Source organism: Lynx rufus, unplaced genomic scaffold, assembly GCF_022079265.1.
Source record: "Lynx rufus isolate CCGP_SWC_20201006 ecotype Redwood Valley unplaced genomic scaffold, mLynRuf1.p SCAF_6, whole genome shotgun sequence".
Lineage (NCBI taxonomy): Eukaryota > Metazoa > Chordata > Mammalia > Carnivora > Felidae > Lynx > Lynx rufus.
The window spans coordinates 120,929,349-120,943,704 of record NW_025814878.1 but is presented as its reverse complement, the minus strand read 5'-3'; the positions used below and the strand labels follow the sequence as shown (position 1 = coordinate 120,943,704).

General features: G+C 40.5%; 1 protein-coding gene across 1 annotated transcript in view; it reads left to right on the top strand.

The window, feature by feature from the left end:
• Positions 1 to 6,965: 6,965 nt before the first annotated feature.
• The window catches only part of SERPINB6 (serpin family B member 6), a 47,308-nt gene continuing 39,917 nt past the window's right edge, over positions 6,966 to 14,356 (top strand). Inside the window, exon 1 of the mRNA XM_047102824.1 lies at positions 6,966 to 7,198. Coding sequence (XP_046958780.1) covers positions 7,152 to 7,198 — 47 coding nt within the window. The 5' untranslated portion in view covers positions 6,966 to 7,151. The remainder of the gene's footprint in view (positions 7,199 to 14,356) is intronic.

Genomic DNA, 14,356 nt, shown 5'->3' with positions numbered 1-14,356 from the left:
TCTGGGCTCTCTATTCTGTTCTATTGATCAATGTGTCTGTTTTTATGCCAATACCATACTGGTTTGATATCCATACCTTGTAATATAGTTTGAAATTAGGGAGCATGATGCCTCCAGCTTTGTTCTTTTTCCTCAAGATTACTTTGGCTATTCAGGGCTTTTTAGAGTTTCATCTATATGTTAGGATTTGTTTATTCTATTTCTGCGAAAAATGCCATTGGAATTTTGATAGAGATTGCATTGAATCTATAGATTGCTTTGGGGTGTATGTACATTTTAACAATATTCTTCCAATCCATGAGCATAGATTATCTTTACATTTATTTGTCTTTTTCTATTGCTTTCATCAATGTCTTTATAGTTCTCGGTGTACGGGTCTTTTACCTCCTTGGCTATATTTATTCCTACATATGTGTTTGATGCAAATGTAAATGGGAGTGTTTTTTTTAATTTCTCTTTCTGATAGTTCATTATTAGTGTTTAAAAATGCAACAGATTTTTGTACACTGATTTTGCATCCTGCAATCTTACTGAATTTATTTATTCCAACAGTTTTTTGGTGAAGTCTTTACAAATTTCTATATATAATATCATGCCATCTGTAAATAGTGACAGTTTTACTTCTTCCTTCCTAATCTTGGTGTCTTTTATTTCTTTTTCTTTCCTATTTTCTCTGACTAGGAGTCCTAATATGATGTTGAATAGAAGTGGTGAGAGTAGGCATCCTGTTGAGAGGTTTTCAATTACTGATCCAATCTCTTTATTTGTTATATATCTGTTGAGATTTCCTATTTTTAATTTCAGTCAGTTTATGTAATTTTTGAGCTTCTAGGAGTTTGTCCTGCGTAGGTAATTACATTGGTTGGCATACAATTGTTTATAGTACACTCTTGCCATTATTTTTATTTCTATAAAATCAGTAGTAATGTTACCATTTTCACTTCTGCTTTTAGTTATTTATATCTTCTTTTTTTTTCTTTGTCAGTCTGGGTAATGTTTTGCCAATTTTGTTGTTCTTTTCAAACAACCAGCTTCTAGTTTCATTGATTCTATTGTTTTTCTATTTTTTATTTTATATATCTCTGCTCTAGTCTTTATTAAGTCCTACCTTCTGCTAATTTTGTGTTTGATTTCATTTTCTTTTCTAGTTCCTCAACTAGAAAACGTTTGTGTAAAGCTAAGGTTTTGATTTGAGATCTCTCATCTTTTTTTTTTTAAGTTTATTTATTTATTTTTAGGGAGAGAGAGAGAGAGAGAGAGAATCCCACTGTTAGTACAGAGCCCAATGTGGGGCTTAAAACCACAAACCATGAGATCATGACCTGAGATGAAACTAAGAGTCAGGCACTTAATTGACTTGAGCCACCCAGGTGCCCTGGTATTTTTTTTTTAATTCATCTTTAAGTATTTTCTAATTTCCCTTGTGATTTCTTCTATTTAAGACTGTGTTTTTCAATTTCCTTTTTAAAGAAAATTGGTTTCTAGCTTCATTCCATTGTGGTCAGAGAATATACTTTGTGTTTTCAATCTTTTAAAATTTATTAAGACTTGTTTTTATACCCTAAAATATGGTTTATCCTAGAGAATATATATTTTGCTGTTGTTGAGTACAGTATGTTTATTAGGTCTTGTCAGTTTATAGTTTTGTTCATGTCCACTACTTTTTTTTGTTTTTATTTTATTTTTGACAAAGAGAGAGACAGAGTGTGAGTGGAGGAGGGGCAGAGAAAGTGGGAGACACAGAATCTGAAGCAGGCTCCAGGCTCTGAGCTGTCAGCACAGAGCCCAATGTGGGGCTTGAACCCATGAACCATGAGATCATGACCTGAGCTGAAGTCTGTCGCTTAACCAACTGAGCCACCCAGGTGCCCCCATGTCCACTACTTTGTTGATATTCTGTTTAGATGTTTTATTTATTACTGAAAGTGGAGTATTAAAGTCTCTAACTCTTAATATACAATAATCAATTTCTCCTTTAAATTCTGTCAGTTTTTGCCTCTTATATTTTGAGGGTCTGTTCTTAGGTGTGTAAATGTTTTAAATGATTGTATCTTCTTGCTGTATTGAAACTTTTACCAATATATAATGTCTTTCATTGTCTTGTTACAGTTCTTGACTTAAAGTCTATTGTTTCTCATATTAGTATAGCCACCACAGATCTCTGTTATTATATTTTCCATGGTATATCTTTCTGTATCCTTTCACTTTCAATCTATTTGTGTATTTGGATATAGGTTGAATTTCTTGTAGATAGAATATAGTTAGATCTTAATCTATTCTGCCAACCTCTGCCTTTTATTAGAGACTTTAATCCATTAACATGCAAAGTGATTACTGATAAGGAAAGATTGCTTCTGCCATTTGGCTACTTGTTTTCTGTATGTCTTACAGGTTTTTGTCCCTCATTTCCTCTGTAATTGTCTTCCTTTGCATTTAGTTGATTTTTTTGTCTGAGCCATTTTGATTCCCATATCATTTCCTTTTGTGTATATTCTTTAGATATTTTGTTGTTATTGTGGCAATTACATTTAATATATGAACTTATAACAATATAATTTGAGTTGATACCAACTTAATTTCAATAGTTAAACTCTTTTCTATATAGCTCTGTCCTTTATTGTTGTCATAGGTTATATCTTTATACATTTTGGGCCTAATAACATTGAGTTATATTTTATACATTTGTCTTTTGAGCATGTAGAAATAAAAAGTGTAATTACAAAATAAAAATACAATACTTGATTTTATATTTGTCCATGTATTTACCTTTACTGGAATCTCTATTCATACAGCTTTGAGTTACTGCCTGATGTCATTTCATTTAAACTTGGACTCCCTTTAGTGTTTCTTTTATGGCAGGTCTAGTGGTAACAAACTCCCTCAGGTTTTGTTTATTTGGGAATGTCTTAATTTCTCCCTTAGTTTTGAAGGACAGTTTTGCTGGATATAGAATTCTTTTTTTTCTTTTTATGTGTATTTATTTTTGGGACAGAGAGAGACAGAGTGTGAGCAGGGAGGGACAGAAAGAGAGGGAGACACAGAATCTGAAGTAGGCTCCAAGCTCTGAGCTGTCAGCACAGAGCCCCACGCGGGGCTCGAACTCATGAACCGTGAGATCATGACCTGAGCCAAAGTCTGACGCTTAACCGGCTGAGCTACCCAGGAGCCTCTGGGTATTGAGTGACAGTTTTTCTTTCAGCACTTCAAATATGTTATCCCACTGCCTTTGGGCCTTCATAATTTTGATGAGAAATTGGTTGTTAATCTTGTTGAGACTCCTTTGTATGGGAAGAGTTGCATCTCTTGCTGTCTTTATGAGTCTCTCTTTGTCATATAATCAGTTTACTATAATGTGTCTTAGTGTGGGTCTCTTTGAGTCCATACTTGAAGTTCATTGAGCTTCTTGGATTTGTAGATTCATGTAGATTCATGTTGATACAAATGTGTCATTAAAAAAAACCCAAACATACTGGTTTTATCATAAAGAAAATATATAATATATAGCTAAAGGTATGCTATTAAAGTTTCTCAAGAATATATTTGATAGTTTCTAAATTACCATTCTAAAATTAAGTCTCTCTTGGGGAGCCTAGGTGGCTTAGTCAGTCGGGCAACTAACTTTGGCTCAGTTCATGATCTCACAGTTTGTTAGTTCGAGCCTTGTGTGGGGCTCTGTGCTGACAGCTCAGAGCCTGGAGTCTGCTTCAGATTCTGTGTCTCCCTCTCTCTCTCTCTGCCCCTGCCCCACTTGCGTTCTATCTCTCTCTTCATCTCAAAAATGAATAAACATTTAAAATTTTTAAAAAAGGAAATAAAATTAAATCCCCCTTCTCTGCTACCTATTTTTAAAATATGTATACTGACACTAATGGAAAAACTAGGGAAATCCAAATGATATCTGGAGTTTAGTTCATAGTAAGGTACCAATGCTTGTATCTTAATTTTGACTAATGTGCCATGGTAATATAAGACTGATTAGAGAAAACTGTGTTGGGGGTGTATGGAAACCTCTCTGTATTACCTTTGCAACTTTTTTGTGAATCAAAATAAAATTTGTATTTAAAATAATTCTTATTTGTAAAAGTTTACACATACTAACATCCCTGCTTTTAAAAAATCTTATGGGCTAGAAGAGTAAATTTCATAAATATATGAAACAAATTATAAGAAGATGTTATTAGTAATACTAAGATCTCCAAAAAATGTGTTTTTCTAATTTCTTTTGAAACCCCTACTCCACAGCTGCTTATCAGCCATTATTCTAATTTTAGAGACTGGTTTGTTATTCTAGGTTGGGTTTTTTCCCATATTTATCTAATAAAAAGAAAGATCAAATCTGACACAAACAGTGTATGAATTAGTACAAGAAAATCTATTTTCTGAATCATATCTTGGTCCTGTAATACAGAATTAAAGAATGGTGTTATGCCTTACTACCAAAGGTAGAAAATTATGGCATTTTATCATATCTTTATGAAACACTTTGCCTCTATCATAATATCTCACATTAAGTATCAATGGAAGGAATCTTTTATTTTTGTGTTCTAGTAAATTAAAAGTCTTTAACTATTGTATATTGTTGTGAACTCAAAAAACAAGTAGATAACAAGTGAACTGAGAACATAGAAACCAAAGCAGAATAAAGGAGGACGAGCACAACACTATCTCAAAGGCTGACAATTAGATCTTAAACATAATATATTAAAAAAAAAACAATAAAAGTAAAGGTTGACTCTAGAAGCTTCAGATTGGTAACAGTCATTCATTCATTCATTCGTTCAAAAAGTGTTTACTATCCACCTTTTCTGTGTCAGTCACCATGAGGGATTCAATTCTGAGCAAAAACAGACAACTGATCCCTTGGTTCCCTGGTACCCTAGTGTACAAACCAATGGGGTAATGGATTGGAACAAGAGCTAATACAAAGAATGATTGCAAAAGAAATTAATGTGTGTGTGTATGCGTGTGTGTGTATGCATGTGTGTGTACGTGTATTTTTAATTCATGTCAGGATTTTAAAAGAGGTTTTAAGTAAGGAATTATTTGCTGATATTACATGTTTTCCCTAAGTGCAAATATATATAGTCTGTCTTTTTCACAGCCCTTAGGAACAGATAATATTCATGATCTGCTAACCTCATTTGTTCCCAGGGAAAAATAAAACAATTTCATAGTAGTGTCAGAAAGGGTCTCAGTTTCTGTTAGGGTTTTTTGGTTTTCTGGGGGGTTTTTTTGTTTTTTTGTTTTTTTGTTTTTTTGTTTTGCATATTACCTTTTACTGATAGTATGGTTCTATTTTTGTAAAAATATTATATAAATGTAGATGTTTCCACGTATACATATTTTAATATACCTAAGGGTGTCTGTGGGAGAAAGGAGAGGAATATTTCATTTTTTACTTTCTATTTACCTGGATTGCTAGATTTTGTTATAGAGACATGTTGCTTTTGCAACTTTACAGAGGTAAAGTGTATGTAGAACAATCTGGGCTGAACTTGGAGTGGAAGGGGAGAGGCTAACATTTGCAGAATTAAAATAGGATGAAAACATTCTGTTGGGGGAGGGCAAACTGAGCTCATGCTGAGGCCTTCACATCCACATCCCTACAAATAGAAAAAAAAAATATTTCAAAAACGAATAAATCCTTAGTCCCACTGGAAAACAAGAGAACCCTTGGTGGATCAGAAAAAGCTCTTAAAAAAAAAAAAAAGAAATCTGGGATTAGCAAAGGCCACTGATCAAAACATTCACAGGAGCATCTGGTTATAGAAGGTAGGAACAGCTCCAAGAAAGCCCCAGGCCTGCCCTGTACCCTAGGTGGGGACAGGGATACAGGTACAGTACCCTGGATCTCAGGTAACTCACTTCAGGTGACTGATTTAGGGACCCCAGCAGGAGAAATCAGGAAGATCAGCTCTTGAACAACAGTGCTGTTCGCCCACCCATGTGAATAGCAAAACTTTACAATTCTTATTTGGGCTACTTTGAGCATAGTACACTAAGGTAAGTGATCAGCAAGATTCATCTAGTATTTTAAGAATTTGCATAGGATAATGGAAACTCAACTTTTGCGTTGAAGTTAAATTATTTATACCTTGTTTTGTTTTGGAAAGTGCCCTAAAAACAGTCTAAGGTATAGTTAAGATCTCAAATATCAAATTAGAAATTAGAGCGCCAACATAAAGCTGGGCCTCAGGACTTCCATGAACAGACTGTACACTCAGTCCCAGTCGCCCTGAGACTTGGGAGAGGACCTGATGGTCTATGGGCTGTTAACTTAGAAAAGAAGTCAAACTAAAACAGAACAAGGTCTTTATTTAGGGTCTCAGAATTGCAGTTTGGGGAGAACCGATTCTGGAGTAATCAGAAAAGTGTCCTGCTCCTGTGGGAAAGCAAGGGGTTTTTATGAGAAAGAAAGAAGGGGTCATTTTATGATTTAGAGAAAAAGAAGACAAACCTCCCAATTCGGTGCTAATTTTGATTATTATCTAATCGATTATTTTTTTGGTGCTATCAAAAGAACTATACCTGGTATGCGTTAGTTAACTTTTATGTCTTCATAAAGTTCATATTAACAGTTTTATGGCCCGAATGCCAGTTATTCTGTTGGATTTTATGAGCAACTGCTTGTAAAACAATCACCGCTTCTGGTACAGTTCAAGAATTCATTAGTTAGAAAGGAAATAGAGCTTCAAAACGGAGTCGTTCCTGTCCAGGAACGAAATTTTATGCAATCACACAGGACGTGACCTTGGCAGAGGTCTGAAAGGCATCAAGGTCGACCCGCGAGTCCTCTGGCGTAATGTGTGAAAGTCTTCCCCTTAGGCTGGACGGCGGACACAGTCAATGCCAGCACCCCATGCCGCCCTTGGTCAGGGCAGGTGCCAGCTCAGCTCACTCTGAACGCCAGTCTCCTCCTCTTCTCCGGGTACTCCAGCTTCCCCGGCCTGACCACACTCCCCTCCCCGCTGGCCGAGGCACCTCTGGCGGGTTGCAGCCGCGGAGAACTCGAGGAGAACTGGCCGCCTCTCCTGGAAATTACCTTCTAATAGAAACCAAGAACGAGCGAATACAACTAATTACAGACGGTGGCTAGTACCGTGTAGGAAATACACAGGGAGCTGTGGTAGAGACTAACAGGCCTCCTCAGGATGTATGACGTGTCACTTGACCCTCCTCTACTTGGCCTGGGCCCCAGGTGAGTCACCCCATGTGATCCTCCTTCCAGGCCCTGCTGCAGCGGCGCCCAAGTGCCTCGTCCCAGGTCCTCCCCTCCAACCCTCGGCCCTAGCCGGGTTCCGCCTGGGATCCCGCGGCCCCTCCAAGGCGCGGTGAGCGGGACCTCTGGGAGCTCGGCTTGCAACTGGGCGCAGGGCGGCGGAGACCCCGGGATGTGCTCTCCCGGGCGCGAACCCGGGAGGGCCGGCCGGAAGGGCTCGGCCGGTGCAGGGGGTGCCCGGGGCGTGGCGAGGAGGAAGGGGCGCGTCGGGAGTGGGCGGCAGGCAAGTGATCCCGGCGTCTCAACCTCGCAGCCTCGCTCGCTCTGCTCTCGGGCGAGAGAGGCGGGGGGGCGGGGGGGGGGTTGGGGGGATGGGGGGGGTTAGGAAGCGGGCCGGGGTCGCCAAGGGGGCTGGGCGGTTGCCTGACAGCTTTCGGAACTCCGTGCTCCGTCATCGCCCAGTCCAGCTCAGCTCCCAGGCCGACTCGGGCCCTTCCCAGCCTGCCTCTCCTCTTTTTCCGGGAGCATCGTGATCTGCCCTCGATGACTCAACCCCGAGTTCCGCCCGCTAACTCACCCTTGTCGCCTTCTCGGTTACTCATAACCGAGGCGTCCCAACCCCCTCCCGCCTGGCTTTCCCTGCAGCCTTTCCTGCAGACACCGCAGGTTCTGATCCTTCCAGCCCAGGCTGGGGAAGAACGGATGGGGCCCCTCCCAAGCCACCAAGTGTTACCAACCTACCCCCTCCTTTCAGCCCCCACATCCCCACAGGCTGAGCATTTCAGCATTTGACTCACCTTCTTCACGACCCATCCCTCTGGGATCACGAGTTCACACTCTGCAGACTTTAGGGTCTGCATCAGACCCTATACTTATTCTGTTCTTTTTTTTTTTTTTTAAATTTACATCCAAGTTAGTTAGCATATAGTGCAACAATGATTTCAGGGGTAGATTCCTTAATGCCCCTTACCCATTTAGCCCATCCCCCCTCCCACAACCCCTCCAGTAACCGTCTGTTTGTTCTCCATATTTAGGAGTCTCTTATGTTCTATCCTCCTCCCTGTTTTTATATTATTTTTGCTTCCCTTCCCTTGTGTTCATCTGTACACCTACTCAGTTCTAACGATGACATTGCCACTCAACCACAGACCGTTAGCCTCCTTCTTTAAAACTCTCTTCTCTTTTGTTTGTTGTTAGTAATTCTCTTTCCAGATTCATTTCATCCCTCTGGCTTCTCTTTGTCTTTTTTTGGCTCTTCTTTTCCTCTGTTCATTCTTATGTATTGGTATTCCTGAGGGTTGGATGCTGTCCCCGGCAAACCTCTCCAGCCCGTAACTTCACTGACATCCATTTGCTGATGACCCCTACATTGACCTCTGGCGCCTAGACCTCTCACCTGAGCCTTCCATGGAAACTCAACCTACCCTAACTAAAGCAAAATTCATTCCCTTCTCCAAAGTCATTTGCCTTCCTGTTTCCAAACTTCCAATCTTGTTCACTGATGTTGCCATTCACTAGCTCTTCCTAGTGTAATCTGAAAATCGGCGAAGATTCCTCCTTCGTCCACTCATCCAACAATTTCCAGGTCCTGTCCTACCTTCTTCCTGAACAGCTTTTCTTTCTGTTAAAAAGAAAACCATAGGCCCAAAATGGTGTTACTTAGGCCAGACCAGGTTACCGAAACACAGCTTAATACAGTTGCAGTTTCAAACTCCCCCAGAAATGTTGTCTTAACAGGTCGATCTGGAATTTTCTGATGGGTGTCAGTGAGTCTGTCACATGGCCCTCTCCATGACCCGCCCCTCCACTTCTGGGTAAATCTGATAAAACTCCCTGTGCTTCCCCCTAAGGGAGAGTGACCTTGTCCAGATTGATCCCTTTCTTTTGCTTGTAACCTTCTGGCCCTACCCTCCTTGCCATAAAAACAACTCCTTTTTGAGAGTTTTCATTTTGTACAATTCCTCAGAGAGCCCCTCTGTTTGCTAGATGGGATGCTGCCTGATTCAGGAATCATTTAACACAGCCAATTAGATCTTCAGGTTTACTCACTTGAATTTTGTTTTTTAATACTTCCATCCCCTCTACCCCTCCTGCCACTGCCCTGTTTGGGGTCTTTCATTTCAAGTATTGCAGCTCTGATACTTCTGTTTTTTCCCATCCCACTTGTCTGCATTCCTGCAGAGCAGTCTTCCCAGTACATAACTGCTTATGTGACCCACAGTCCAGAATTCTTCAGAGAGTCTCTGCAGCCTATAAGATAGAATAAAAATTTACTGGTATGACATATAAAGCCCTTTATAGATGTCTAAACTGCCTCATATTTTATGATATTGCAATATTTGTTGTTTCCTCCAACAGGCATACTTTTGCAAAGTTCTCTGACTCCTGGTTTGGAATACTGTCCTCTGATTAGCTCAGCATCATTCTTCAGATCTCTGCTCAAGTGTTATGGAGTGTGTGATGCCTTTCTTGATTTCCCCAGCCAGACTCCTTGTTGCTGCTTCTACTTTTTCTTACCCCTTATACTAAGGGCCATTAGAGCACATATCACTATTTCATTTGTTTGCATATCTGTATAAGGAAAAGCCACAGTTCAGTATTTCTCTTGAATAGAGATAAACTCAGTCCTTTCCTTCTCCTGTGTTTCTCTCCCGCGTGTCTCCTTTACTTCTCATGCAAAACACTTTACTTCTGACCCTTCTCGTCACCAAATGTATGTGGGGGACTTCTCACATCAAGCAGGTCTTCGCAGCACCAGCTAAAGTCCTATAATTCCACTAAATTCTAGCACATTCTACCTACAGATCATGTCAGGTCCCACAGGTTATGGGCTCAGTCCCACAAGGCTGCTCCCCACCCACCTTCAACTTCAGATGCCAGTTGCAAGTAATAGGATTCCCAGGTTACCCACAATTTCTGTCCAATTTGGCTATTAATGGGAGATTCCTATGCCCCCCCACCCCGGTTTGATTAATTTGTTAGAGTGACTCACAGAACTCAAGGAAACACATTTATCAGTTTATTAAAATATAAATAAAGGATGTAGATGAATAGATACATAGGGCGAGGTCTGGGAGGGTCCTGAGTGCAGGAGCTTCTATCCTTTGGAGTTGGAGGTTCACCACCCTCCCAGGGTGGATGTGTTCGCCAATGGAGTAGCTCCCCGAATCCCATCTTCCTGGGATTTTGTGGAGGCTTCATAATATAGGCATAATCAGTCATTAATTCTACTTTCAGCCTTCTTCCATCTCAAGAGAATGGGGGAGGGGAAGGGCTGAAAATTCCAAGTTTCTAATCACAGCTTGGTCTTTCCAATACCAGCTCTCATCCAGGAGCCATCCAGGACCCCACGGAGAAAAAAAGACACTATTATTAACCGAGGAAATACAAGGGTTTCGGAAGTCGTATGTCAGTAGCTCAAGTCAACGACCAAATATTACAACAAAGGAAGTTCCTAGTGTTCTTATCACTTAGGAAATTACAAAGGTTTCAGGAGCCTTGCGTCAGGAGCCGGGGCAGAGACCAATATATATTTTTTCTATTATCTCTTAATATCTATTTGGTATCTTGAGGTCAGGGACCTGTCTTCTATCATTATATTGCCAGACCCTAGTGTAGCTCCTGGCCTGTAGTAGGTGCTCAATAAAAGTTCGTGGCGTGAATGAAATAATTGGTCATACCACCAGTTAGGAGGTCACGTACCATTTCATGAATGCCAGGAGTTCATATAATAAAGTTATTAAGGCTGATGAACAAATATCAAGTTATCCAAGAGTAACATTGCAAATGATCTGAAAGACTTTGCTCATCATATTGCTTAAATAACTCACAAGATAAGAACTCCCTGTCTTTGTGAGGATCTTATATTGCCTTTGGAATCCATGATGGCCCGGGGAGAAAGTGTATATGTTGCATAGTAGTGGCCAGGTGATAGAGCCCCGCCCTCAGCCCTTGCTGTTTTCGGGGCTTAATGAATAGTTCCCTCCCTCATGAGGGACTGAGGCTCTCTACCTTGAGGTGGATGGACACCCAGAAAGTAGTTGAACTGCTTGCCTTTGTTTAAAAAGAATGAAAATGTTCTCACCAGCTTTCACTAAGTAGGAGTACTGAAAATGCACGTCGTGTGTCCCCGTTTGCTTTCACTCTACGATACCCAAGCCTGCATTTTGAAATTAAACCTCATGCCCTTTGTGCAAAATCTAGTGCATCATCAAGGGTTTTGCACTCCTTGAGCACTAAGCTTGGCCAAGAAGGCACCCTCGTGGGTTTCCAAGGTCACCACTCAGTGTTGTGAGTCCTAGCTTCAGCCCCTTGCCTCCCTTAGCACCTTCTGAGAGACAGAATGGTAGGGTCTGGAGGGACTTTTTACATCTCAGCACAAGCCATGGACGGACTGAAATTAGCCTCCTGATGGTTGAGCCCTTCTCTCAACAGTTTTTGTTTGTTTGCTTGCTTTTTTAAGTTTTAGGAGTTTCGTTACCACAGGGCCCTGGTCAGGACTGATCTGGTCAAGCACACTAAGTCTAACTTTGCATTTGGGGAAACAGTTTCCTCGGGCTTCTCATGTAAATTCATCCAGCTTGCTTCAGCAGTGCCCTGGACCTCAGGGTGACACGGCCCAGAGTTGGCGGCACCCTATCCCAGGAAGATGGGTTTCCATTCACGTTTCTTTTTATTTGCATTCTGAAATGGACCACCCACGTGATTCCAGATCAAATAAGACAAGCTTCTCTTGATGAGGGAAAAGAAAGAGAAAAAAAGCGAGAGAGGAACCTTTAGTGATTTAGCTATTTCTTAAAATCATATGATCATGAATATGAAAAAAATCTCCAGAGTAATAAGATTCTCTTAATTGAACTCAGATTTTAAATAAGAGAGCATGGTTTCAAAAGAAATAGTGAATAAAAAAATGCATGAAGTAAAATAACAAACATAGATTCTGGAAAACACCTTCTGTGTTCACACAGAACCAGCTCTAAGCCTCTTCCTATGGACACCTGGCTTTCAGGTACTAGGTTAACCTGCTGGGCCGGAAAGTGCAAATTTCACCTGAGCCCCTGGATTACAGATGGCCTAAAATAACAAAGACTAACCATTAAGATAGACAGAAGCAGCATTGCTTTGCTTCACCATCATATTCTTGACAAAGATTAGATTTTCCTTTAAATCAGACAATTTCCTAGTATTTTCCTGGCTGCTTCTGACTGTGACTATGCAGAAAGCAAATGGCATGCTCAACTCTGTTCAGGCCTTAAAACACAGTCCTTCTAGCTGACCTCCAGTTCTACCTAGCCTTCTTATTCATCACAGTGAAGATTCTTCAAAGAGTTTCTTAGACACCTCCACATGTCTCTTTTCATCCTAAATCCCACTCACTTTGATGGTTGTCTTAACTGTCACCAAGGTAAGTGTTGATGTGGGAATGTCAAATGGACTCTCCCTGCTTTAACTCTCCACTTCCTCTAACGCAAGCTGCTCTCCATTGTCCAGCTTCTGCTCTTCTCCATCTGCTTTTGTGCTTTTTTCCCTAGCAACCTTTTAGAATGTTGGTTGCTATTGCCTGGGCTTCTGTCATCAGATGGATGCCTTCCTGATCAGGAAGCTCCACTGGGCTGAGTGCATTCCTCTTCTGGCTTCTAGCTCCTGTATCCCATAGCTTTGTCTTTGTTTCTACTTGTGTCCTGGACATCTTCACCTAAATGTGTTACAAGCACTATAAAGCGCTTTTGACTCAAACTAATTCTTTATTTGACTCCGAACCTATCCTCTTCTCATATTCTCTGAGTTAATTATATCATCTTGTGTCTAATTATTTGAGTTAGAATACTGAAACATTGCTTGAACTCCATTCTTTTCCTTGTCCCTTCCCCCTAAATCCACTTGCACATTAGATCCTATGGTTTCTGCTTCCTGATTAGCTCCCTGCTTCACTGTTGCCACTACTTAGGCTTAGGCCCAAATGGCCTAAAGCCAACTCCTAACTAACCAACCCCTGGGCACTTTCTTCTGCATCCAAACCATCCTAAAGGCTGATGCTAAAGTCAGAAAAAAAGGGAAGGAGGAAGGGAGGGAGGAAGAGAGAGGAAGGGAAAGTAGGGAAAGGAGCGAATGAATGAATCAGGTTAATCCTCTAGTTAAAATCTTACAATGCTTCCCCATTGCCTGACCAATAAATCCCAAACTCCTTAGATTGGCGTAAGAACTCTTTCCAGGCCAGCCCTAACTTGCCCATTTAACTCTACTTATTCTGTTAGAGAGACATCACATTCACATAACTTTTATTACATATATTACCATAATTGTTCTATTTTATTATTAGTTAATATCTTACTGTGCCTCATTTATAAATTATGCCTTATCATACGCATGTATGTACAGCAAAAGACATAATATGCATAGGGTTTGGTACTAGACAGATTCAGGCATCCACTGGGGATCTTGGAACAGATCTCCCCACGATTGAATATTGCAAACACAATCTCTCTTTTGCATCCATCTGAACTGCTAAAAAAAAAAAAAAAGGGAAGGGCCATGTTTTATTCAGTTTTATTTTTCCATTTCTTTGAGACCTGATCCTGTCCACTGAAAGAAAACCAACCTCAAAGTAGGTTAGTGAATGCTTTATTCATTGTCTTCCTGAGGACTATAGTTTGGGAGGTGGTCTTTCTGATTGCTCTGAAGAGCTGCTCCAAAGCTTGTTACAAGAGGAAAGGGGGACCTGCTTTCAATCAGTACTCCAAATACTTGCACATTACAAGGTATAATTTGCTATGGTTGTAAAAAGTAAGGTTTACTGATTTACATGTAGACCTGAGAAAGACCCTTAGGTCATCTAAATACATTATATTTCTGTTATATCTGATTGTTTGACAATGTTGCTTGCCTGCCTCTGCTTGACTGGTTTTCCAGTTCTTTCCAGTTTTGATTTCTCATTGAGGTCAGTTAGTGGAGGCTGTAACCTCCTGTGACCAGTTACTTATTGCAGTTTTAGTGCACAGTCCCACACTCAGTAGAATAAATGTTTAATACAAGAAGTTTGGGGCTTTCCAGCTCTTCTATCTAGTGTGGCTCTGAGGGTGTGAATTTGCCAGGGAAGATTTACAAAACCCAAGGATCTGAATGTGAAAATGGTTTGTG